This window comes from Salvelinus alpinus, chromosome 7 (genome assembly GCF_045679555.1).
Source record: "Salvelinus alpinus chromosome 7, SLU_Salpinus.1, whole genome shotgun sequence".
Classification (NCBI taxonomy): domain Eukaryota; kingdom Metazoa; phylum Chordata; class Actinopteri; order Salmoniformes; family Salmonidae; genus Salvelinus; species Salvelinus alpinus.
Window position 1 is genome coordinate 78,087,711 of NC_092092.1, and position 27,834 is coordinate 78,115,544.

A 27,834-nucleotide genomic window follows, 5' to 3' on the forward strand; every position below is an offset into this window, starting at 1 on the left:
GTTTCATCTAACCAACTGCACTGTGAAGGAGAACGATGATGAGGAACAGCTTCGCGATCTCCTGACAAACCTCAAAAAGTGTGCCCAGGTCATCTACTCTCGTCCCCCCCCTGCCGTTCATCGCAAACGACACTAGAGCTTTGCTGAGAGGACTGATGGAAACTCTGTCGACTCTGCATAGTCCAGTACCTCATATTGTTATTTATTGTATTGTATTTAAATGTATTATGACATTTATTTTTGTACTATTTATGAATAAATTAACTTGTAAAAGTGGCAAAAAGTATTGTTCTAAATGTGGTTTATTAAGTGTGTTGATCCTACTGCACCATAGACATGACATTTTCCTAGACATGACATTTTCCTGACTCTAGCCTCAAACTACATTTTATAATGTGGAATCACTCAACTGTCTGGCAGTCTCCACACTAAAGCACTGGTAAAACACAATCATTAACGTTATACTGTTTCAGGCAAATTGTGGAAAAAGGCAAATTCTTGGCAGTGGCCATGGCGTTATAGCATCAATCAATCATTATTTTATAAAGTCCTTTTTACATCAGCAGTTGTCACAAAGTGCTTTACAGAAACCCAGCCTAAAACCCCAGAGAGCTTTACAGATACCCAACCTAAAACCCCAGAGAGCTTTACAGATACCCAACCTAAAACCCCAGAGAGCTTTACAGATACCCAACCTAAAACCCCAGAGAGCAAGCAATACAGAAGCACAGTGACTAGAAAAAACTCCCAAGAAGCCAGGAAGAAACCTAGAGAGGAAGAAACCTAGCATGATTCCAATCTTAAAACATGCTACACACGGCAACCAGACAAATCACACGGCAACCAGACAAATCACACGGCAACCAGACAAATCACACGGCAACCATACAAATCACACCTAAAAAGACAAAGAAAGAGAGTGAGATTAAACATGTGCAATAATTTAATAAATTACTAAAATACAGGGGGGGGGGGGGCTCAGTAGATGTAAACATTTGAAATACAGTATATTCCAAAAAATAAAGACACTTTGCTTCCACTACAATACACCATGAACGATGAGATGAAAAGGAAGAAATCAAAGCGTGACAATAAATGGCTTAGTTAGTGTTTAATGGGCGAATGGCTCTACTATATAGACGGGTTAGCTGACATCAGGGAAATGATGTGTGTGTCGATAAGGCAGAAGTCCGTGTGGTGTTATAATTCTGGACAGTCAGATAGCTAACAACAATGACAAGAAGCTGCTACGCGGGGAATCGTAGGAGGCTGGTTTCAGCTTATCCCGTTTTATTCGGAGGTGTTTCGACTGATGTCACGTCCATGCTAACATGGTGAAAATACCCTAGCTAACCGACAACTGTAACGATGCATTTTTAGAGATAAGCGCTCATTGTGCAAATGTATTTGTTTTCAATAAACATTTGGAGACTAAATATACTGTAGTTTGTCTCATAGTTGCGCACTCGTCGGTATTGTTGCTAAACAACCAACCCGTCTATGGAAGCGGTATGGCATGCATGTCCTGCCCTTCAGACATAAAGGAAACCAAGCTTAAAGCTCACTTTAGACGCCCATAAGTCTGATGCTTGAAATAAGGGCATTATGACCTGTGGTGCACATATGAATCATTTCTGGAATTGTTCTTTTGTTAAAGGCCATCAGATGTATCCATTACATCCTGCCAGTAGAAGTGGCGGCGTCGGCATCTCAAAACAGTGTTAGTTGTTGTCGTCGCTTTCAAGACCTGATCAAAAACCATGGCTTGTGCTCATCATAGACTAATCTCATACGTCCCAAATGGGACCCTATTCCCTATTTAGTGCACTACTTTTGACCAGAGCCTTACGGGACACCCTATGAGCCCTGGTCAAAAGTAGTGCACTATAAAGGGAATAGGGTTTCATTTGGGACACAGCCTGTGTGTTGCCCACTGAACTGTGCTCAATGACTACATTAAGAATTAACAACATTAAGCTGACTATCCTCAACAAGCCTCCCCTTATTATAATACAAGGTCCCCTTGACTTGAGAAGTCCAAGGGGCAGGTCCAAATGACACCCTATTCCCTATTTAGTGCACTACTTTTGACCAGGGCTCATAGGGTGACAATAGGGCTCTGGTCAAAAGTAGTGCACTAAATAGGGAATAGGCTGCACCATTTGGGACGCTGGCTAAACCCTACAGTACAGTTTCTGCTGCCTGCTCCCTCCCTCCCTGACCAACCGTTTCCTCTCCTCCCTTCACATTTAAAACCTTACTTGGCTATACAGTGTATTAAGAAAATCTTCTTAAATAACGACAATAAAGATCTTCATGTTCGACTATTGACTGACTGCTGTTGTTCATTCTAAAGGTAAAGTAGTGTAGATTAATTGACTGCTGTTGTTCATTCTAAAGGTAAAGTAGTGTAGATTCATTGACTGACTGTTGTTCATTCTAAAGGTAAAGTAGTGTAGATTCATTGACTGACTGTTGTTCATTCTAAAGGTAAAGTAGTGTAGATTCATTGACTGACTGTTGTTCATTCTAAAGGTAAAGTAGTGTAGATTCATTGACTGACTGCTGTTCATTCTAAGGTAAAGTAGTGTAGATTCATTGACTGACTGTTGTTCATTCTAAGGTAAAGTAGTGTAGATTCATTGACTGACTGTTGTTCATTCTAAGCTAAAGTAGTGTAGATTCATTGACTGACTGTTGTTCATTCTAAAGGTAAAGTAGTGTAGATTCATTGACTGACTGCTGTTCATTCTAAGGTAAAGTAGTGTAGATTCATTGACTGACTGTTGTTCATTCTAAGGTAAAGTAGTGTAGATTCATTGACTGACTGTTGTTCATTCTAAGGTAAAGTAGTGTAGATTCATTGACTGACTGTTGTTCATTCTAAGGTAAAGTAGTGTAGATTCATTGACTGACTGTTGTTCATTCTAAGCTAAAGTAGTGTAGATTCATTGACTGACTGTTGTTCATTCTAAAGGTAAAGTAGTGTAGATTCATTGACTGACTGCTGTTCATTCTAAGGTAAAGTAGTGTAGATTCATTGACTGACTGTTGTTCATTCTAAGGTAAAGTAGTGTAGATTCATTGACTGACTGTTGTTCATTCTAAAGGTAAAGTAGTGTAGATTCATTGACTGACTGCTGTTCATTCTAAGGTAAAGTAGTGTAGATTCATTGACTGACTGTTGTTCATTCTAAGGTAAAGTAGTGTAGATTCATTGACTGACTGTTGTTCATTCTAAAGGTAAAGTAGTGTAGATTCATTGACTGACTGTTGTTCATTCTAAAGGTAAAGTAGTGTAGATTCATTGACTGACTGCTGTTCATTCTAAGGTAAAGTAGTGTAGATTAATTGACTGACTGTTGTTCATTCTAAGGTAAAGTAGTGTAGATTCATTGACTGACTGTTGTTCATTCTAAAGGTAAAGTAGTGTAGATTCATTGACTGACTGCTGTTCATTCTAAGGTAAAGTAGTGTAGATTAATTGACTGACTGTTGTTCATTCTAAGGTAAAGTAGTGTAGATTCATTGACTGACTGTTGTTCATTCTAAGGTAAAGCAGTATAGATTCATTGCAGTACATGGGGCTCCAGCCCTGATTGGCTCTCTCACTGCAGCAGCGATTCCATCACAGCCTCGGGCTTCGCTGATCTTTTCCTGTCAGGAGATAAGAGGGATGCATCACAAATGGCACCCTATTCCCTATATAGTGCACTACTTTAGACCAGAGCCCTATGGCACCCTATTCCCTATATAGTGCACTACTTTTGACCAGGGCCCATAGGGAATAGGGTGCCATTTGAGACGCAAATGAGATGATCATGGGGTTAATATACACTTAGTATACAAAAGAACACCTGCTCTTTCCATGACAGAGTGAACAGGTGAATCCAGGTGAATCTGTTATTGATGTCACTTAAATCCACTTCAAATCAGTGTAGATGAAGGGGAGGAGACCGGTTAAAAATTATTTTTAAGCTTTGAGACAATGGAGACATGGATTGTGTATGTGAACCATTCAGATGGTGAATGGGCAAGACTAAAGATTGAAGTGCCTTTGAACAGGGTACTGCAACGCTGTTGGGTTTTTGACGCTCAACAGTTTCCCGTGTGTATCAAGAATGGTCCACCACCCAAAGGACATCCAGCCAACTTGACACAACTGTGGGAAGCATTAGGGTCAACATGGGGAAGCAGCATCCCTGTGGAACGCTTTCGACCCCTTGTAGAGTCCATGTCCCGACGAATTGAGGCTGTTCTAAAGGTAAAAGGGTGTTCAATATTAGGAAGGTATTCCTAATGTTTTGTCCACTCAGTGTATTAGTACTGTTATCCTGGTTGGTATATTAGTACTGTTATCCTGGTTGGTATATTAGTACTGTTATCCTGGTTGGTATATTAGTACTGTTATCCTGGTTGGTATATTAGTACTGTTATCCTTGTTGGTGTATTAGTACTGTTATCCCGGTTGGTATATTAGTACTGTTATCCTGGTTGGTATATTAGTACTGTTATCCTTGTTGGTATATTAGTACTGTTATCCTGGTTGGTATATTAGTACTGTTATCCCTGTTGGTGTATTAGTACTGTTATCCCGGTTGGTATATTAGTACTGTTATCCTGGTTGGTATATTAGTACTGTTATCCTTGTTGGTGTATTAGTACTGTTATCCTGGTTGGTATATTAGTACTGTTATCCTGGTTGGTATATTAGTACTGTTATCCTGGTTGGTATATTAGTACTGTTATCCCGGTTGGTATATTAGTACTGTTATCCTGGTTGGTATATTAGTACTGTTATCCTGGTTGGTATATTAGTACTGTTATCCTGGTTGGTGTATTAGTACTGTTATCCTTGTTGTTGTATTAGTACTGTTATCCCGGTTGGTGTATTAGTACTGTTATCCCGGTTGGTATATTAGTACTGTTATCCTGGTTGGTATATTAGCACTGTTATCCTGGTTGGTATATTAGTACTGTTATCCTGGTTGGTATATTAGTACTGTTATCCCGGTTGGTATATTAGTACTGTTATCCCGGTTGGTATATTAGTACTGTTATCCCGGTTGGTATATTAGTACTGTTATCCCGGTTGGTATATTAGTACTGTTATCCCGGTTGGTATATTAGTACTGTTATCCCGGTTGGTATATTAGTACTGTTATCCCGGTTGGTATATTAGTACTGTTATCCCGGTTGGTATATTAGTACTGTTATGCCGGTTGGTATATTAGTACTGTTATGCCGGTTGGTATATTAGTACTGGTATCCTGGTTGGTATATTAGTACTGGTATCCTGGTTGGTATATTAGTACTGTTATCCTGGTTGGTATATTAGTACTGTTATCCTGGTTGGTATATTAGTACTGTTATCCTGGTTGGTATATTAGTACTGTTATCCTGGTTGGTATATTAGTACTGTTATTCTGGTTGGTATATTAGTACTGTTATCCTGGTTGGTATATTAGTACTGTTATCCTGGTTGGTATATTAGTACTGTTATTCTGGTTGGTATATTAGTACTGTTATCCCGGTTGGTATATTAGTACTGTTATCCCGGTTGGTATATTAGTACTGTTATCCTGGTTGGTATATTAGTACTGTTATCCTGGTTGGTATATTAGTACTGTTATCCCGGTTGGTATATTAGTACTGTTATCCCGGTTGGTATATTAGTACTGTTATACCGGTTGGTATATTAGTACTGTTATCCTGGTTGGTATATTAGTACTGTTATCCTGGTTGGTATATTAGTACTGGTATCCTGGTTGGTATATTAGTACTGGTATCCTGGTTGGTATATTAGTACTGGTATCCTGGTTGGTATATTAGTACTGTTATCCTGGTTGGTATATTAGTACTGTTATCCTGGTTGGTATATTAGTACTGTTATCCTGGTTGGTATATTAGTACTGTTATTCTGGTTGGTATATTAGTACTATTATCCTGGTTGGTATATTAGTACTGTTATTCTGGTTGGTATATTAGTACTGTTATCCTGGTTGGTATATTAGTACTGTTATCCTGGTTGATATATTAGTACTGTTATCCTGGTTGATATATTAGTACTGTTATCCTGGTTGGTATATTAGTACTGTTATCCTGGTTGGTATATTAGTACTGTTATCCCGGTTGGTATATTAGTACTGTTATACCGGTTGGTATATTAGTACTGTTATCCTGGTTGGTATATTAGTACTGTTATCCTGGTTGGTATATTAGTACTGTTATCCTGGTTGGTATATTAGTACTGTTATCCTGGTTGGTATATTAGTACTGTTATCCTGGTTGGTATATTAGTACTGGTATCCTGGTTGGTATATTAGTACTGGTATCCTGGTTGGTATATTAGTACTGTTATCCTGGTTGGTATATTAGTACTGTTATCCTGGTTGATATATTAGTACTGTTATCCTGGTTGGTATATTAGTACTGTTATCCTGGTTGGTATATTAGTACTGTTATCCTGGTTGGTATATTAGTACTGTTATTCTGGTTGGTATATTAGTACTGTTATACTGGTTGGTATATTAGTACTGTTATTCTGGTTGGTATATTAGTACTGTTATCCTGGTTGGTATATTAGTACTGTTATCCTGGTTGATATATTAGTACTGTTATCCTGGTTGATATATTAGTACTGTTATCCTGGTTGGTATATTAGTACTGTTATCCTGGTTGGTATATTAGTACTGTTATCCTGGTTGGTATATTAGTACTGTTATTCTGGTTGGTATATTAGTACTGTTATACTGGTTGGTATATTAGTACTGTTATTCTGGTTGGTATATTAGTACTGTTATCCTGGTTGGTATATTAGTACTGTTATCCTGGTTGATATATTAGTACTGTTATCCTGGTTGGTATATTAGTACTGTTATCCTGGTTGGTATATTAGTACTGTTATCCTGGTTGATATATTAGTACTGTTATCCTGGTTGGTATATTAGTACTGTTATCCTGGTTGGTATATTAGTACTGTTATTCTCGTTGGTATATTAGTACTGTTATCCTGGTTGGTATATTAGTACTGTTATCCTGGTTGGTATTAACACTGTTATTCTGGTTGGTATTAACACTGTTATCCTGGTTGGTATATTAGTACTGTTATCCCGGTTGGTATATTAGTACTATTATCCCGGTTGGTATATTAGTACTGTTATCCTGGTTGGTATTAACACTGTTATTCATGGTGGATAACGATGTACCGACAGCAGCTGGGGGACAGACGGTGGTGGTGGTTTACCTTCGTCCAGTCTTGGGTCTACTACTCTTGGAGGACCTGGGCCTCTCCAGCTTCATCAGTGACTGTCTCATACTCTCCTCTGTGTAGGCCAAGTACACATGGGACAAGTCCATCTCAAACGGCTGGGGGGAGAGAGGAAGAGAGGAAGGAGAGAGGGATAAAGAGAGGGATAGAGAGAGGGAGAAAGGTAGGAGAGAAGGAGAGAGGAAGGAGAGAGGGATAGAGAGAGGGAGAGAGGAAGGAGAGAGGGATAGAGAGAGGAAGGAGAGAGGGATGGAGAGAGGAAGGAGAGAGGAAGGAGAGAGGGAGAGAGGAAGGAGAGAGGGAGAGAGGAAGGAGAGAGGGATAGAGAGAGGGAGAAAGGTAGGAGAAAGGGAGAGAGGAAGGAGAGAGGGATAGAGAGAGGGGGAGAGGAAGGAGAGAGGAAGGATAGAGGGAGAGAGGAAGGAGAGAGGGATAGAGAAAGGAGAGAGGGAGAGAGAGAGGGAGAGAGGAAGGAGAAAGGGAGAGAGGAAGGAGAGAGGGAGAGAGGAAGGAGAGAGGAAGGAGAGAGGGATAGAGAGAGGGAGAAAGGTAGGAGAGAGGGAGAGAGGAAGGAGAGAGGGAGAGAGAGAGGGAGAGAGAGAGGGAGAGAGGAAGGAGAGAGGGATAGAGAGAGGAAGGAGAAAGGGAGAGAGGTAGGAGAGAGGGAGAGAGGAAGGAGAGAGGGAGAGAGGTAGGAGAGAGGAAGGAGAGATGGAGAGAGGAAGGAGAGAGGAAGGAGAAAGGGAGAGAGGAAGGAGAGAGGGAGAGAGGAAGGAGAGAGGAAGGATAGAGGGAGAGAGGAAGGAGAGAGGGATAGAGAGAGGAAGGAGAAAGGGAGAGAGGTAGGAGAGAAAGGAGAGAGGGAGAGAGGTAGGAGAGAGGGAGAGAGGAAGGAGAGAGGGAGAGAGGAAGGAGAGAGGAAGGATAGAGGGAGAGAGGAAGGAGAGAGGAAGGAGAAAGGGAGAGAGGAAGGAGAAAGGGAGAGAGGAAGGAGAGAGGGAGAGAGGAATAGAGAGAGGGAGAGAGGAAGGGGAGAGGAAGGGGAGAGGGAGAGAGGAAGGAGAGAGGGATAGAGAGAGGAAGGAGAAAGGGAGAGAGGTAGGGGAGAAAGGAGAGAGGGAGAGAGTTAGGAGAGAGGGAGAGAGGAAGGAGAGAGGGAGAGAGGGAGAAAGGTATGAGAAAGGGAGAGAGGAAGGAGAGAGGGATAGAGAGAGGGAGAGAGGAAGGATAGAGGGAGAGAGGAAGGAGAGAGGGATAGAGGAAGGAGAGAGGGAGAGAGGAAGGAGAGAGGGATAGAGAGAGGGAGAGAGGAAGGAGAGAGGCAGGAGAAAGGGAGAGAGGAAGGAGAAAGGGAGAGAGGAAGGAGAGAGGAAGGAGAAAGGGAGAGAGGAAGGAGAGAGGAAGGAGGGAGGAAGGAGAGAGGGATAGAGAGAGGGAGAGAGGAAGGAGAGAGGAAGGAGAGAGGAAGGATAGAGGGAGAGAGAGAGGGATAGAGAGAGGGAGAAAGGTAGGAGAGAGGGAGAGAGGAAGGATAGAGGGAGAGAGGAAGGAGAGAGGGATAGAGAGAGGAAGGAGAAAGGGAGAGAGGTAGGAGAGAGGGAGAGAGGAAGGAGAGAGGGAGAGAGGAAGGAGAGAGGGAGAGAGGAAGGAGAGAGGGAGGAGAATGGGAGAGAGGAAGGAGGGAGGGAGAGAGGAAGGAGAGAGGGATAGAGAGAGGGAGAGAGGTAGGAGAGAGGGTAGAGTAATATTATCCAGATGCACTATGCTGTCTGTCTTCTTATGTAGGCGTGAACTAAGAACTCACATCTTTCTCTTTCTTGTCCAGCACGGGGGTCTGTTTTCTCATGTTGTTACCAGTGTACGCTACACACTTCTGAGGACCAACAAGTAAACAAATAAACAATGTCATAAGCATGAGGCAATCACACCAACGTTCCTCTGTACTGTCTATATTAACGAAGAAACTCCCTCCCCTAAGCATAATTATTCTCAGGTTAAATATTTCACTGTGGCTGAATGCAGAACTCACCAGCTGCCATTCCCCAATGTCCTCATTCCACTGTACGTAGTTCTCGATCATCTCCTGCACCAGACAGGAAGAAGCAGGAACCATATTAGCATCAGCGCTAACTAAATACGCTCTCACACAAACATAAATGGAAACATAAATGGACGGACACACACATCCACGACATGTTACATACCTACCTACACACACACACACACACACACACACACACACACACACACACACACACACACACACACACACACACACACACCTGGTATTCCTGTGGGATGAAGCTGTCTATGATGAGCATCTGCAGTCGTAGCTCTCTGCTGAGGTGGCGGATATTCTCCAGCAGGCCCTCGATCTCCCGGTGATGCTCCTGCTGCAGGTCGGCCATCTGACAACACAACAACAACCTCAAAACAACCACACGACAACCACTGAACCCATGCCATGTGTTGATGAAGAAATGAACCAATGCCATGTGTTGATGAAGAAATGAACCAATGCCGTGTGTTGATGAAGAAATGAACCAATGCCGTGTGTTGATGAAGAAATGAGCCAATGCCATGTGTTGATGAAGAAATGAACCAATGCCATGTGTTGATGAAGAAATGAACCAATGCCATGTGTTGATGAAGAAATGAACCAATGCCATGTGTTGATGAAGAAATGAACCAATGCTGTGTGTTAATGAAGTAATGAACCAATGCTGTGTGTTAATGAACCAATGCTGTGTGTTAATGAAGTAATGAACCAATGCTGTGTGTTAATGAACCAATGCTGTGTGTTAATGAAGTAATGAACCAATGCTGTGTGTTAATGAACCAATGCTGTGTGTTAATGAACCAATGCTGTGTGTTGATGAACCAATGCTGTGTGTTAATGAACCAATGCTGTGTGTTAATGAACCAATGCTGTGTTAATGAAGTAATGAACCAATGCTGTGTGTTAATGAACCAATGCTGTGTGTTAATGAACCAATGCTGTGTGTTAATGAAGTAATGAACCAATGCTGTGTGTTAATGAACCAATGCTGTGTGTTAATGAACCAATGCTGTGTGTTGATGAACCAATGCTGTGTGTTAATGAAGTAATGAACCAATGCCGTGTGTTAATGAACCAATGCTGTGTGTTAATGAAGTAATGAACCAATGCTGTGTGTTAATGAACCAATGCTGTGTGTTAATGAAGTAATGAACCAATGCTGTGTGTTGATGAACCAATGCTGTGTGTTACTGAAGTAATGAACCAATGCTGTGTGTTAATGAACCAATGCTGTGTTAATGAAGTAATGAACCAATGCTGTGTGTTAATGAACCAATGATGTGTGTTAATGAACCAATGCTGTGTGTTACTGAAGTAATGAACCAATGCTGTGTGTTAATGAACCAATGCTGTGTGTTAATGAACCAATGCTGTGTGTTAATGAACCAATGCTGTGTGTTAATGAACCAATGCTGTGTGTTAAGGAACCAATGCTGTGTGTTAATGAAGTAATGCTGTGTGTTAATGTTCTGCTCCTGCTGCAGGTCATCCACAACACCACAAGGCCCCAGTCCTGTGTTTGAACCCACTTGGGATACATCCTATTCACTATATAGTGCACTAGTTTCCACTAAGTCCAAGTCCTGTGTCCAAGTCACCAAGTCCAAGTCCTGTGTCCAAGTCACCAAGTCGGACATTCTTACCTCTGACTTGGCAGCCATCAGCATGGTCCAGACCTTCTTCAGCTTCTTGGTCTTCCCCTGAGCCTCCTCCTGCAGACTGGAGTACTTCTCCTCCATGTCCAGACGCTCCGCCTGCATGGACGTCACAAACAAGACAGGGAGTTTTGGATTTCATTTCATTTATTGAATCATTAAAAACGGGAAACACTTTTGAACCTCATTAATTATCTCCATGTAGAAACTGGTACGGTGCTGGAGATACTGAATCTGACGTTAAAAAGTTGTAAAGTCTCCCTTGAACATAGAAGACTGCTCCGCCGGAGACAACAGAACATGCAGGAATACAATAACACCTGAAGGCTTTTTCCCCACGATGGAGACAAGATGGAGTATTTTGGTATTTTATTAGGATCCCCATTAGCTGTTGCAAAAGCAGCAGCTACTCTTCCTGGGGTTCCACACAAAACATGAACCATAATACAGAATGACATGATAGAGAACATCATTAGACAAGAACAGCACTACATACATTTTTAAAAGATACTCTATTCCCTATGTAGTTCACTGCTTCTGACCAGAGTCAGTTTGTAGATTTTATTATGTTCAATTCCTCTGCTCATCGACAGATGCCATTGCCATTTTCAGGGAAAGCAAAGCAGGCACCTCACCTGAACTAGCAAGGTGCTGACTGGTGTGACTTAGTAGACTTTAAGGCAGTGATTTTCAAACTTTTTCAGCATGGATTCTATTTTTTTCACCAGAAATTCTGGCAACCACACCCCACCCAAAATTGAATGGCAACATAAAAAAATATATATATATTTTTTTTATGACAATCTTAAAAAAATATATATAATTTAATGACAACCTTAAAAAAACAAAAGTGATTTAATGACAACCTTTAAAAAAAAAAAAAAAAACGTCAACAAATAACGTTAAATTCATGACATTTTCATCTCTCATGAAAATTACAAGAACCAATAAATACATTTCCTCATTTTTCTCAACAGCAACATAAATATATTGTCCCATAAAATAATCTGTCGTCTCAATTTCTGTCCCTCCCCCGACATAGGGCTCTAGTCAAAAGTAGTGCACTATGTAAGGAATAGGGTGCCAGTTGGACATGGGACAGTTAATACGTTATGACTCATTTCATTTCCCAATATGCTGGGCATGTGACATCTCACCAAAATATCACCTCTCATCAGCGCCACTCATCACTGAGAATCAACCCCGCTCAAACAGTCAGAGGAAGTCAATCAATCAATCAATTTTATTTTATATAGCCCTTCGTACATCAGCTAATATCTCGAAGTGCTGTACAGACACCCAGCCTAAAACCCCAAACAGCTAGTAATGCAGGTGTAGAAGCAAGTGTAGTGTAGTGTAGGAAGTGTAGTGGTGAGTATTTTGATGCAGAAATGAGACATGTCAGATGACCAAGGTTGAGTTAACCACTAAGCCATATATGTATAACAGCTCTTCAGTTGTCTGAACTAGGACCCTGGTTACGCTCTACAATGTACTGTAGATTATATCATATCCTGTGACAGAACTGCTTCTCCTCCAGTTCTCTGCAGCGCTGCTTTGGGTTGATGGTATGATGTACAGAGCCTTCAGAAAGAATTCACACCCCTTGACTTTTTCCAAATGTTCTTGTGTTACAGCCTGAATTTCGAAAAACATAATTCCACTTTGACATTATGGGGTATTTGTGTGTAGGCCAGTGACACAAAAATCAACATTTTATCACTTTCAAATTCAGGCTATAACAACTAAACGTGGAAAAAGTAAAAGGGTCTGAATAGTTTCTGAAGGCCCTGTAATATAGTGTGTAAGAAGGTATACCTCCTTCTCCTCTAGTTCTCTGCGGAGCTGCTCAGCCCTCCTGCGTCTCTCCTCTAACTCATTGTTAGACTCCTGCAGTAGTTTCTCCTGCTCCTCAGCCTTGGCCAGGAGGTCCACTCCTCCTACGATCACCTTCTTCTCCAGGGCTGACAGCTTCTCCAGCAGCAGGTGATGCTCCTGTCTGGGGGAAAGAGGTTAGAGGTCAGGGCTCAGTAGATCTGAAAATACCTTCAGTAGGTTAGATGGAGTTTCTGGCATATTCCTTATACCCTTCTAGAGGTCTCTGATCGACAAGAGGGCATCCAAAAGTATCTAGGGGTGGGGGTGGGGCTAACGTTAGATTATACACTGCTCAAAAAAATAAAGGGAACACTTAAACAACACAATGTAACTCCAAGTCAATCACACTTCTGTGAAATCAAACTGTCCACTTAGGAAGCAACACTGATTGACAATAAATGTCACATGCTGTTGTGCAAATGGATTAGACAAAAGGTGGAAATTATAGGCAATTAGCAAGACACCCCCAATAAAGGAGTGATTCTGCAGGTGGTGACCACAGACCACTTCTCAGTTCCTATGCTTCCTGGCTGATGTTTTGGTCACTTTTGAATGCTGGCGGTGCTCTCACTCTAGTGGTAGCATGAGACGGAGTCTACAACCCACACAAGTGGCTCAGGTAGTGCAGCTCATCCAGGATGGCACATCAATGCGAGCTGTGGCAAGAAGGTTTGCTGTGTCTGTCAGCGTAGTGTCCAGAGCATGGAGGCGCTACCAGGAGACAGGCCAGTACATCAGGAGACGTGGAGGAGGCCGTAGGAGGGCAACAACCCAGCAGCAGGACCGCTACCTCCGCCTTTGTGCAAGGAGGAGCACTGCCAGAGCCCTGCAAAATGACCTCCAGCAGGCCACAAATGTGCATGTGTCTGCTCAAACGGTCAGAAACAGACTCCATGAGGGTGGTATGAGGGCCCGACGTCCACAGGTGGGGGTTGTGCTTACAGCCCAACACCGTGCAGGACGTTTGGCATTTGCCAGAGAACACCAAGATTGGCAAATTCGCCACTGGTGCCCTGTGCTCTTCACAGATGAAAGCAGGTTCACACTGAGCACATGAGCACATGTGACAGACGTGACAGAGTCTGGAGACGCCGTGGAGAACGTTCTGCTGCCTGCAACATCCTCCAGCATGACCGGTTTGGCGGTGGGTCAGTCATGGTGTGGGGTGGCATTTCTTTGTGGGGCCGCACAGCCCTCCATGTGCTCGCCAGAGGTAGCCTGACTGCCATTAGGTACCGAGATGAGATCCTCAGAGCCCTTGTGAGAGCATATGCTGACACATGCACATTTGTGGCCTGCTGGAGGTCATTTTGCAGGGCTCTGGCAGTGCTCTTCCTGCTCAAAGGCGGAGGTAGCGGTCCTGCTGCTGGGTTGTTGCCCTCCTACGGCCTCCTCCACGTCTCCTGATGTACTGGCCTGTCTCCTGGTAGCGCCTCCATGCTCTGGACACTACGCTGACAGACACAGCAAACCTTCTTGCCACAGCTTGCATTGATGTGCCATCCTGGATGAGCTGCACTACCTGAGCCACTTGTGTGGGTTGTAGACTCCGTCTCATGCTAGCACTAGAGTGAAAGCACCGCCAGCATTCAAAAGTGACCAAAACATCAGCCAGGAAGCATAGGAACTGAGAAGTGGTCTGTGGTCACCACCTGCAGAATCACTCCTTTATTGGGGGTGTCTTGCTAATTGCCTATAATTTCCGCCTTTTGTCTATTCCATTTGCACAACAGCATGTGAAATTTATTGTCAATCAGTGTTGCTTCCTAAGTGGACAGTTTGATTTCACAGAAGTGTGATTGACTTGGAGTTACATTGTGTTGTTTAAGTGTTCCCTTTATTTTTTTGAGCAGTGTATTTCAAAGCAGTAGATTATTCTCCAACCGTGATTTCTGGAAAATTTGGGAACTTAGGGAATGTTTGTGGAATGTTTGCAACCCCAGACTATACTCACTGCGCTTTGAGCAGATCCTTCTCTCTCTTCTCCAGTTCTGCCCTGGCCTTGTTCCTCTCCTCCTCCTCCATGTCCAGCTTGGCTTCTAGCTCCTTCCTCTCCTCCTCGATCTTCGCCTGCATCTCCACCATCTTGTCAGGAGAAACCTTCTTCTTCCCTTTAATAATAATAGTGATCATCATTTATTTGACTTATAGAACCATCCCCCAACTCCACAGCCATCATCAAATAAAATTGTATTCGTCACAAGCGCCGAATACAACAGGTGAAGACCTGACAGTGAAATGCTTACTTATGAGCCCCTAATCAACAATGCAGTTATATTTTATTTAAAAAATGTTTTTTACAATAATAATACGAATAAGAAATAAAAAGTAACAAGTAATTAAAGAGCAGCAGTAAAATAACAATAGCGTCACTATATACAGCGGGATATCGGTACAGAGTCAATGTGCGTGGGCACCGGTTAGTCGAGGTAATTGAGAGTACATGTAGGTAGTTATTCAAATGACTATGCATAGATGATAACGTCTATGCATGGACGTTTCTTAATGACACGTCATTGTTTAGTTCCCACCACCTCAACCCACCCACTAAGGGTGGAAGTTTCCCCTAGGTACAGAATGCTGATCAAAGATCTGCATCTAGGGGAACATCACCCTACACCCAACCCAGTCTGATTCGTAGGTTTGCTTAGACAGCACTAGTCTGGTCCCAGATCTGTTTGTGCTTATCCTGCCAACTCCTATGGTCATTGTCACACTGTGCACAAACAGATCTGGGACCGGGCTAAGACAACACATCATATTACAATGGTCAATTAAGTCAAATATTAGATTTAATATACTCTCAACATGTTAGATAGTAGCTGCTCTTCTACAGAGCAGTAAAAACAGTATCGACATAAATTATCTCCTTGATGACACAGCAGTCAGTACTTTCTGGAGAAAATATTAATCAGATTAAAAGAAGGAAGTTGAAGGGTGATTTTAAAAGACCTCTGTGTATGTCCCAACTGACACCCTGTTACCTTTATAGTGCACTACATTTGCACAGAGCCCTATGTACCCTGGTCAAAAGTAGTGCACTACAAAGGGGTTCCATCTGAGACCTGTTTCTCGACAGAGTGCAGGCCTCAGGGCAGCTATTTCCTCTTCAGATATTCATATGTCAAGCACAAGGCTCTCAGAGATATGGACATGAAGACGTACGCGATGGGAAAGACCTTGACAGACAGAGTGGCAGTACAGTAGAGAGACCCTTCATTCATATTGACTGACCGACTCAACCATACATTTCATTCTGTTGACGTTTTTTTTTGGCTTTAAAAAGCTGGTTAGTCAATTCAATTATATTAGTTTGATAATTTAACTACATTCTATAGTTCACTGAAAGACATTGCAAATATAACCTGGTCCCAGATCTGTCTGACAACTAGAGTAAAGAAGTTGCCTGGGCACATACAGATCTAAGACCAGACCAGAGACATTGGCTGTATCCCAAACGGCTCCTTACCTATTTTGTGCACTACGTTTGACCAGGGCCACATATGTAGAGATTAGGGTACAGTTTGGAACACAGCCATTGATTGTGGTCAGTTGGGAGTTATTTATCTACAGAGGATGTTTTGGCACCAACCTCTGTCTTCTTGCATTAAGAGGAGAATAGCGAGTCAGAGTCAAACAGGAAGCATTTTGCACCAGGAGGAGAAAGAAGAGATTACACAGTGAGCTGGAACAGTCTTATAGATTCTACAGAGAGGAGGCACAGACACACACAGACGGAAAGAGAGACACAGACAGAACAAGAGACAGACAGAGAGGGAGAGCAAGATAGAGGGAGAGACAAACAGACAGAGGGAGCGAGGCAGACATGACAGAGGGAGAGAGACAGACAGACAGACAGAGGGAGAGAGAGACATATATTGAGAGACACAGACACATAGAGAGAAAAACAGAAACCCAGTAGTAGTGTTGATATAGTGGTTAGATAGATAGACATGTAGTAGTAGTGTTGATATAGTGGTTAGATAGACATGTAGTAGTAGTGTTGATATAGTGGTTAGATAGATAGACATGTAGTAGTAGTGTTGATATAGTGGTTAGATAGACATGTAGTAGTAGTGTTGATATAGTGGTTAGATAGACATGTAGTAGTAGTGTTGATATAGTGGTTAGATAGACATGTAGTAGTAGTGTTGATATAGTGGTTAGATAGACATGTAGTAGTAGTGTTGATATAGTGGTTAGATAGACATGTAGTAGTAGTGTTGATATAGTGGATAGATAGACATGTAGTAGTAGTGTTGATATAGTGGTTAGATAGACATGTAGTAGTAGTGTTGATATAGTGGTTAGATAGACATGTAGTAGTAGTGTTGATATAGTGGATAGATAGACATGTAGTAGTAGTGTTGATATAGTGGTTAGATAGACATGTAGTAGTAGTGTTGATATAGTGGTTAGATAGACATGTAGTAGTAGTGTTGATATAGTGGTTAGATAGATAGACATGTAGTAGTAGTGTTGATATAGTGGATAGATAGATAGACATGTAGTAGTAGTGTTGATATAGTGGTTAGATAGATAGACATGTAGTAGTAGTGTTGATATAGTGGTTAGATAGACATGTAGTAGTAGTGTTGATATAGTGGATAGATAGATAGACATGTAGTAGTAGTGTTGATATAGTGGTTAGATAGATAGACATGTAGTAGTAGTGTTGATATAGTGGATAGATAGATAGACATGTAGTAGTAGTGTTGATATAGTGGTTAGATAGACATGTAGTAGTAGTGTTGATATAGTGGTTAGATAGGCATGTAGTAGTAGTGTTGATATAGTGGTTAGATAGACATGTAGTAGTAGTGTTGATATAGTGGATAGATAGATAGACATGTAGTAGTAGTGTTGATATAGTGGTTAGATAGATAGACATGTAGTAGTAGTGTTGATATAGTGGTTAGATAGACATGTAGTAGTAGTGTTGATATAGTGGTTAGATTGACATGTAGTAGTAGTGTTGATATAGTGGTTAGATAGACATGTAGTAGTAGTGTTGATATAGTGGTTAGATAGATAGACATGTAGTAGTAGTGTTAATATAGTGGTTAGATAGACATGTAGTAGTAGTGTTGATATAGTAGTTAGATAGACATGTAGTAGTAGTGTTGATATAGTGGTTAGATAGATAGACATGTAGTAGTAGTGTTGATATAGTGGTTAGATAGACATGTAGTAGTAGTGTTGATATAGTGGTTAGATAGATAGACATGTAGTAGTAGTGTTGATATAGTGGTTAGATAGATAGACATGTAGTAGTAGTGTTGATATAGTAGTTAGATAGACATGTAGTAGTAGTGTTGATATAGTGGTTAGATAGATAGACATGTAGTAGTAGTGTTGATATAGTGGTTAGATAGACATGTAGTAGTAGTGTTGATATAGTGGTTAGATAGATAGACATGTAGTAGTAGTGTTGATATAGTGGTTAGATAGATAGACATGTAGTAGTAGTGTTGATATAGTGGTTAGATAGATAGACATGTAGTAGTAGTGTTGATATAGTGGTTAGATAGATAGACATGTAGTAGTAGTGTTGATATAGTAGTTAGATAGATAGACATGTAGTAGTAGTGTTGATATAGTGGTTAGATAGACATGTAGTAGTAGTGTTGATATAGTGGTTAGATAGATAGACATGTAGTAGTAGTGTTGATATAGTGGTTAGATAGACATGTAGTAGTAGTGTTGATATAGTGGTTAGATAGACATGTAGTAGTAGTGTTGATATAGTGGTTAGATAGATAGACATGTAGTAGTAGTGTTGATATAGTGGTTAGATAGATAGACATGTAGTAGTAGTGTTGATATAGTGGTTAGATAGATAGACATGTAGTAGTAGTGTTGATATAGTAGTTAGATAGATAGACATGTAGTAGTAGTGTTGATATAGTGGTTAGATAGATATGTAGTAGTAGTGTTGATATAGTGGTTAGATAGACATGTAGTAGTAGTGTTGATATAGTGGTTAGATAGACATGTAGTAGTAGTGTTGATATAGTGGTTAGATAGATAGACATGTAGTAGTAGTGTTGATATAGTGGTTAGATAGACATGTAGTAGTAGTGTTGATATAGTGGTTAGATAGACATGTAGTAGTAGTGTTGATATAGTGGTTAGATAGACATGTAGTAGTAGTGTTGATATAGTGGTTAGATAGATAGACATGTAGTAGTAGTGTTGATATAGTGGTTAGATAGACATGTAGTAGTAGTGTTGATATAGGGGGTAGATAGATAGACATGTAGTAGTAGTGTTGATATAGTAGTTAGATAGACATGTAGTAGTAGTGTTGATATAGTAGTTAGATAGATAGACATGTAGTAGTAGTGTTGATATAGTAGTTAGATAGATAGACATGTAGTAGTAGTGTTTGATATAGTAGTTAGATAGATAGACATGTAGTAGTAGTGTTGATATAGTGGTTAGATAGATAGACATGTAGTAGTAGTGTTGATATAGTGGTTAGATAGACATGTAGTAGTAGTGTTGATATAGTGGTTAGATAGGCATGTAGTAGTAGTGTTGATATAGTGGTTAGATAGACATGTAGTAGTAGTGTTGATATAGTGGTTAGATAGATAGACATGTAGTAGTAGTGTTGATATAGTGGATAGATAGATAGACATGTAGTAGTAGTGTTGATATAGTGGTTAGATAGGTAGACATGTAGTAGTAGTGTTGATATAGTGGATAGATAGATAGACATGTAGTAGTAGTGTTGATATAGTGGTTAGATAGACATGTAGTAGTAGTGTTGATATAGTGGTTAGATAGATAGACATGTAGTAGTAGTGTTGATATAGTGGTTAGATAGACATGTAGTAGTAGTGTTGATATAGGGGGTAGATAGATAGACATGTAGTAGTAGTGTTGATATAGGGGGTAGATAGATAGACATGTAGTAGTAGTGTTGATATAGTAGTTAGATAGACATGTAGTAGTAGTGTTGATATAGTAGTTAGATAGATAGACATGTAGTAGTAGTGTTGATATAGTAGTTAGATAGATAGACATGTAGTAGTAGTGTTTGATATAGTAGTTAGATAGATAGACATGTAGTAGTAGTGTTGATATAGTGGTTAGATAGATAGACATGTAGTAGTAGTGTTGATATAGTGGTTAGATAGACATGTAGTAGTAGTGTTGATATAGTGGTTAGATAGGCATGTAGTAGTAGTGTTGATATAGTGGTTAGATAGACATGTAGTAGTAGTGTTGATATAGTGGTTAGATAGATAGACATGTAGTAGTAGTGTTGATATAGTGGATAGATAGATAGACATGTAGTAGTAGTGTTGATATAGTGGTTAGATAGGTAGACATGTAGTAGTAGTGTTGATATAGTGGATAGATAGATAGACATGTAGTAGTAGTGTTGATATAGTGGTTAGATAGACATGTAGTAGTAGTGTTGATATAGTGGTTAGATAGGCATGTAGTAGTAGTGTTGATATAGTGGTTAGATAGACATGTAGTAGTAGTGTTGATATAGTGGTTAGATAGACATGTAGTAGTAGTGTTGATATAGTAGTTAGATAGACATGTAGTAGTAGTGTTGATATAGTGGTTAGATAGATAGACATGTAGTAGTAGTGTTGATATAGTGGTTAGATAGACATGTAGTAGTAGTGTTGATATAGTGGTTAGATAGATAGACATGTAGTAGTAGTGTTGATATAGTGGTTAGATAGATAGACATGTAGTAGTAGTGTTGATATAGTAGTTAGATAGACATGTAGTAGTAGTGTTGATATAGTGGTTAGATAGATAGACATGTAGTAGTAGTGTTGATATAGTGGTTAGATAGACATGTAGTAGTAGTGTTGATATAGTGGTTAGATAGATAGACATGTAGTAGTAGTGTTGATATAGTGGTTAGATAGATAGACATGTAGTAGTAGTGTTGATATAGTGGTTAGATAGATAGACATGTAGTAGTAGTGTTGATATAGTGGTTAGATAGATAGACATGTAGTAGTAGTGTTGATATAGTAGTTAGATAGATAGACATGTAGTAGTAGTGTTGATATAGTGGTTAGATAGACATGTAGTAGTAGTGTTGATATAGTGGTTAGATAGATAGACATGTAGTAGTAGTGTTGATATAGTGGTTAGATAGACATGTAGTAGTAGTGTTGATATAGTGGTTAGATAGACATGTAGTAGTAGTGTTGATATAGTGGTTAGATAGACATGTAGTAGTAGTGTTGATATAGTGGTTAGCTAGATAGACATGTAGTAGTAGTGTTGATATAGTGGTTAGATAGACATGTAGTAGTAGTGTTGATATAGTGGTTAGATAGACATGTAGTAGTAGTGTTGATATAGTGGTTAGATAGATAGACATGTAGTAGTAGTGTTGATATAGTGGTTAGATAGATAGACATGTAGTAGTAGTGTTGATATAGTAGTTAGATAGATAGACATGTAGTAGTAGTGTTGATATAGTGGTTAGATAGATATGTAGTAGTAGTGTTGATATAGTGGTTAGATAGACATGTAGTAGTAGTGTTGATATAGTGGTTAGATAGACATGTAGTAGTAGTGTTGATATAGTAGTTAGATAGACATGTAGTAGTAGTGTTGATATAGTGGTTAGATAGATAGACATGTAGTAGTAGTGTTGATATAGTGGTTAGATAGACATGTAGTAGTAGTGTTGATATAGTGGTTAGATAGATAGACATGTAGTAGTAGTGTTGATATAGTGGTTAGATAGATAGACATGTAGTAGTAGTGTTGATATAGTAGTTAGATAGACATGTAGTAGTAGTGTTGATATAGTGGTTAGATAGATAGACATGTAGTAGTAGTGTTGATATAGTGGTTAGATAGACATGTAGTAGTAGTGTTGATATAGTGGTTAGATAGATAGACATGTAGTAGTAGTGTTGATATAGTGGTTAGATAGATAGACATGTAGTAGTAGTGTTGATATAGTGGTTAGATAGATAGACATGTAGTAGTAGTGTTGATATAGTGGTTAGATAGATAGACATGTAGTAGTAGTGTTGATATAGTGGTTAGATAGACATGTAGTAGTAGTGTTGATATAGTGGTTAGATAGGCATGTAGTAGTAGTGTTGATATAGTGGTTAGATAGACATGTAGTAGTAGTGTTGATATAGTGGTTAGATAGATAGACATGTAGTAGTAGTGTTGATATAGTGGATAGATAGATAGACATGTAGTAGTAGTGTTGATATAGTGGTTAGATAGATAGACATGTAGTAGTAGTGTTGATATAGTGGATAGATAGATAGACATGTAGTAGTAGTGTTGATATAGTGGTTAGATAGACATGTAGTAGTAGTGTTGATATAGTGGTTAGATAGATAGACATGTAGTAGTAGTGTTGATATAGTGGTTAGATAGATAGACATGTAGTAGTAGTGTTGATATAGTGGTTAGATAGACATGTAGTAGTAGTGTTGATATAGTGGATAGATAGATAGACATGTAGTAGTAGTGTTGATATAGTGGTTAGATAGATAGACATGTAGTAGTAGTGTTGATATAGTGGTTAGATAGACATGTAGTAGTAGTGTTGATATAGAGGTTAGATAGACATGTAGTAGTAGTGTTGATATAGTGGTTAGATAGACATGTAGTAGTAGTGTTGATATAGTGGTTAGATAGATAGACATGTAGTAGTAGTGTTAATATAGTGGTTAGATAGACATGTAGTAGTAGTGTTGATATAGTAGTTAGATAGACATGTAGTAGTAGTGTTGATATAGTGGTTAGATAGACATGTAGTAGTAGTGTTGATATAGTGGTTAGATAGACATGTAGTAGTAGTGTTGATATAGTGGTTAGATAGATAGACATGTAGTAGTAGTGTTGATATAGTGGTTAGATAGATAGACATGTAGTAGTAGTGTTGATATAGTAGTTAGATAGACATGTAGTAGTAGTGTTGATATAGTGGTTAGATAGATAGACATGTAGTAGTAGTGTTGATATAGTGGTTAGATAGACATGTAGTAGTAGTGTTGATATAGTGGTTAGATAGACATGTAGTAGTAGTGTTGATATAGTGGTTAGATAGATAGACATGTAGTAGTAGTGTTGATATAGTGGTTAGATAGATAGACATGTAGTAGTAGTGTTGATATAGTGGTTAGATAGATAGACATGTAGTAGTAGTGTTGATATAGTGGTTAGATAGACATGTAGTAGTAGTGTTGATATAGTGGTTAGATAGATAGACATGTAGTAGTAGTGTTGATATAGTGGTTAGATAGATAGACATGTAGTAGTAGTGTTGATATAGTGGTTAGATAGATAGACATGTAGTAGTAGTGTTGATATAGTGGTTAGATAGATAGACATGTAGTAGTAGTGTTGATATAGTGGTTAGATAGACATGTAGTAGTAGTGTTGATATAGTGGTTAGATAGATAGACATGTAGTAGTAGTGTTGATATAGTGGTTAGATAGATAGACATGTAGTAGTAGTGTTGATATAGTGGTTAGATAGATAGACATGTAGTAGTAGTGTTGATATAGTGGTTAGATAGATAGACATGTAGTAGTAGTGTTGATATAGTGGTTAGATAGATAGACATGTAGTAGTAGTGTTGATATAGTGGTTAGATAGACATGTAGTAGTAGTGTTGATATAGTGGATAGATAGATAGACATGTAGTAGTAGTGTTGATATAGTGGTTAGATAGATAGACATGTAGTAGTAGTGTTGATATAGTGGTTAGATAGACATGTAGTAGTAGTGTTGATATAGTGGTTAGATAGACATGTAGTAGTAGTGTTGATATAGTGGTTAGATAGACATGTAGTAGTAGTGTTGATATAGTGGTTAGATAGATAGACATGTAGTAGTAGTGTTAATATAGTGGTTAGATAGACATGTAGTAGTAGTGTTGATATAGTAGTTAGATAGACATGTAGTAGTAGTGTTGATATAGTGGTTAGATAGACATGTAGTAGTAGTGTTGATATAGTGGTTAGATAGACATGTAGTAGTAGTGTTGATATAGTGGTTAGATAGATAGACATGTCGTAGTAGTGTTGATATAGTGGTTAGATAGATAGACATGTAGTAGTAGTGTTGATATAGTAGTTAGATAGACATGTAGTAGTAGTGTTGATATAGTGGTTAGATAGATAGACATGTAGTAGTAGTGTTGATATAGTGGTTAGATAGACATGTAGTAGTAGTGTTGATATAGTGGTTAGATAGACATGTAGTAGTAGTGTTGATATAGTGGTTAGATAGATAGACATGTAGTAGTAGTGTTGATATAGTGGTTAGATAGATAGACATGTAGTAGTAGTGTTGATATAGTGGTTAGATAGATAGACATGTAGTAGTAGTGTTGATATAGTGGTTAGATAGACATGTAGTAGTAGTGTTGATATAGTGGTTAGATAGATAGACATGTAGTAGTAGTGTTGATATAGTAGTTAGATAGACATGTAGTAGTAGTGTTGATATAGTGGTTAGATAGATAGACATGTAGTAGTAGTGTTGATATAGTGGTTAGATAGACATGTAGTAGTAGTGTTGATATAGTAGTTAGATAGATAGACATGTAGTAGTAGTGTTGATATAGTGGTTAGATAGACATGTAGTAGTAGTGTTGATATAGTGGTTAGATAGATAGACATGTAGTAGTAGTGTTGATATAGTAGTTAGATAGATAGACATGTAGTAGTAGTGTTGATATAGTGGTTAGATAGACATGTAGTAGTAGTGTTGATATAGTGGTTAGATAGATAGACATGTAGTAGTAGTGTTGATATAGTGGTTAGATAGACATGTAGTAGTAGTGTTGATATAGTGGTTAGATAGACATGTAGTAGTAGTGTTGATATAGTGGTTAGATAGATAGACATGTAGTAGTAGTGTTGATATAGTGGTTAGATAGATAGACATGTAGTAGTAGTGTTGATATAGTGGTTAGATAGATAGACATGTAGTAGTAGTGTTGATATAGTGGTTAGATAGATAGACATGTAGTAGTAGTGTTGATATAGTGGTTAGATAGATAGACATGTAGTAGTAGTGTTGATATAGTGGTTAGATAGATAGACATGTAGTAGTAGTGTTGATATAGTAGTTAGATAGACATGTAGTAGTAGTGTTGATATAGTAGTTAGATAGACATGTAGTAGTAGTGTTGATATAGTAGTTAGATAGATAGACATGTAGTAGTAGTGTTGATATAGTGGTTAGATAGATAGACATGTAGTAGTAGTGTTGATATAGTGGTTAGATAGACATGTAGTAGTAGTGTTGATATAGTGGTTAGATAGATAGACATGTAGTAGTAGTGTTGATATAGTGGTTAGATAGACATGTAGTAGTAGTGTTGATATAGTGGTTAGATAGATAGACATGTAGTAGTAGTGTTGATATAGTGGTTAGATAGATAGACATGTAGTAGTAGTGTTGATATAGTGGTTAGATAGATAGACATGTAGTAGTAGTGTTGATATAGTGGTTAGATAGATAGACATGTAGTAGTAGTGTTGATATAGTAGTTAGATAGACATGTAGTAGTAGTGTTGATATAGTGGTTAGATAGATAGACATGTAGTAGTAGTGTTGATATAGTGGTTAGATAGACATGTAGTAGTAGTGTTGATATAGTGGTTAGATAGATAGACATGTAGTAGTAGTGTTGATATAGTGGTTAGATAGATAGACATGTAGTAGTAGTGTTGATATAGTGGTTAGATAGATAGACATGTAGTAGTAGTGTTGATATAGTGGTTAGATAGATAGACATGTAGTAGTAGTGTTGATATAGTGGTTAGATAGATAGACATGTAGTAGTAGTGTTGATATAGTAGTTAGATAGACATGTAGTAGTAGTGTTGATATAGTGGTTAGATAGATAGACATGTAGTAGTAGTGTTGATATAGTGGTTAGATAGACATGTAGTAGTAGTGTTGATATAGTGGTTAGATAGATAGACATGTAGTAGTAGTGTTGATATAGTGGTTAGATAGATAGACATGTAGTAGTAGTGTTGATATAGTGGTTAGATAGACATGTAGTAGTAGTGTTGATATAGTGGTTAGATAGATAGACATGTAGTAGTGTTGATATAGTGGTTAGATAGATAGACATGTAGTAGTAGTGTTGATATAGTGGTTAGATAGATAGACATGTAGTAGTAGTGTTGATATAGTGGTTAGATAGATAGACATGTAGTAGTAGTGTTGATATAGTGGTTAGATAGATAGACATGTAGTAGTAGTGTTGATATAGTAGTTAGATAGATAGACATGTAGTAGTAGTGTTGATATAGTAGTTAGATAGATAGACATGTAGTAGTAGTGTTGATATAGTAGTTAGATAGATAGACATGTAGTAGTAGTGTTGATATAGTAGTTAGATAGATAGACATGTAGTAGTAGTGTTGATATAGTGGTTAGATAGACATGTAGTAGTAGTGTTGATATAGTGGTTAGATAGACATGTAGTAGTAGTGTTGATATAGTGGTTAGATAGATAGACATGTAGTAGTAGTGTTGATATAGTGGTTAGATAGACATGTAGTAGTAGTGTTGATATAGTGGTTAGATAGACATGTAGTAGTAGTGTTGATATAGTGGTTAGATAGACATGTAGTAGTAGTGTTGATATAGTTGATAGATAGACATGTAGTAGTAGTGTTGATATAGTAGTTAGATAGATAGACATGTAGTAGTAGTGTTGATATAGTAGTTAGATAGACATGTAGTAGTAGTGTTGATATAGTGGTTAGATAGATAGACATGTAGTAGTAGTGTTGATATAGTAGTTAGATAGATAGACATGTAGTAGTAGTGTTGATATAGTGGTTAGATAGACATGTAGTAGTAGTGTTGATATAGTGGTTAGATAGACATGTAGTAGTAGTGTTGATATAGTGGTTAGATAGATAGACATGTAGTAGTAGTGTTGATATAGTAGTTAGATAGACATGTAGTAGTAGTGTTGATATAGTGGTTAGATAGATAGACATGTAGTAGTAGTGTTAGCTGAGACATCATCCTTCTTGGGTTCAACTCTATCCCCCCCAGTCAGTCTAGCACCAACCGACTTCTGTGAAACCATCTTCCATGTACAATATGACTTATAGCCAGCAAAACAATGACGGTTGTAGAAAGCAGTTTGTATTGCTGTTTGTAGAGACGTTTGGGCTGGGTACCTTCTATCTATAGGACTGGCAGGGGATCTTATATCTATAGGACTGGCAGGGGGAGGATGGGTATCTTCTATCTATAGGACTGGCAGGGGAGGCTGGGTACCTTCTATCTATAGGACTGGCAGGCTGGGTATCTTCTATCTATAGGACTGGCAGGGGGAGGATGGGTATATTCTATCTATAGGACTGGCAGGCTGGGTATCTTCTATCTATAGGACTGGCAGGGGGAGGCTGGGTACCTTCTATCTATAGGACTGGCAGGGGCAGGCTGGGTACCTTCTATCTGCAGGACTGGCAGGGGGAGGCTGGGTACCGTATATCTATAGGACTGGCAGGAAAGGCTAGGTACCTTCTATCTATAGGACTGGCAGGGCAGGCTGGGTACCTTTTATCTACAGGACTGGCAGGGGGAGGCTGGGTACCTTCTATCTACAGGACTGGCAGGGCAGCCTGGGTACCGTATATCTATAAGACTGGCAGGGGGAGGCTGGGTACCTTCTATCTACAGGACTGGCAGGGCAGCCTGGGTACCGTATATCTATAAGACTGGCAGGGCAGGCTGGGTACCGTATATCTATAGGACTGGCAGGGTGAGGCATGCAAGCAGGGGAGGTTAAAGTTAGGACTGGCAGGGCGGGCAGGCAGGCAGGGGAGTTTAACATTAAGAAGGGGTAGTTGGTTAGCCTGTTCCTTGATGTATACAGGCTCCTCAGAGTAGGTGTTGATCTAGGAGCAGGTCCCCTTGTCCATAAAAGCATTAAGCTATAGGCCTAAAAGGCACAACAGATCCT

At 39.2% G+C, this 27,834-nt stretch overlaps 1 protein-coding gene across 2 annotated transcripts in view; it reads right to left on the reverse strand.

Moving 5' to 3' along the window:
- Positions 1-930: 930 nt before the first annotated feature.
- The window catches only part of LOC139581710 (kinesin-like protein KIF3A), a 40,102-nt gene continuing 13,198 nt past the window's right edge, over positions 931-27,834 (reverse strand). For both annotated transcript variants that reach the window (XM_071411756.1, XM_071411757.1), the window contains 8 exons: positions 14,817-14,973; positions 12,803-12,983; positions 10,973-11,083; positions 9,553-9,678; positions 9,300-9,353; positions 9,075-9,143; positions 7,247-7,368; positions 931-3,657 (listed from right to left, as the gene is read on the reverse strand). In XM_071411756.1, the coding sequence (XP_071267857.1) occupies positions 3,609-3,657; positions 7,247-7,368; positions 9,075-9,143; positions 9,300-9,353; positions 9,553-9,678; positions 10,973-11,083; positions 12,803-12,983; positions 14,817-14,973 (869 nt within the window). In that variant the 3' untranslated portion in view covers positions 931-3,608. The remainder of the gene's footprint in view (positions 3,658-7,246; positions 7,369-9,074; positions 9,144-9,299; positions 9,354-9,552; positions 9,679-10,972; positions 11,084-12,802; positions 12,984-14,816; positions 14,974-27,834) is intronic.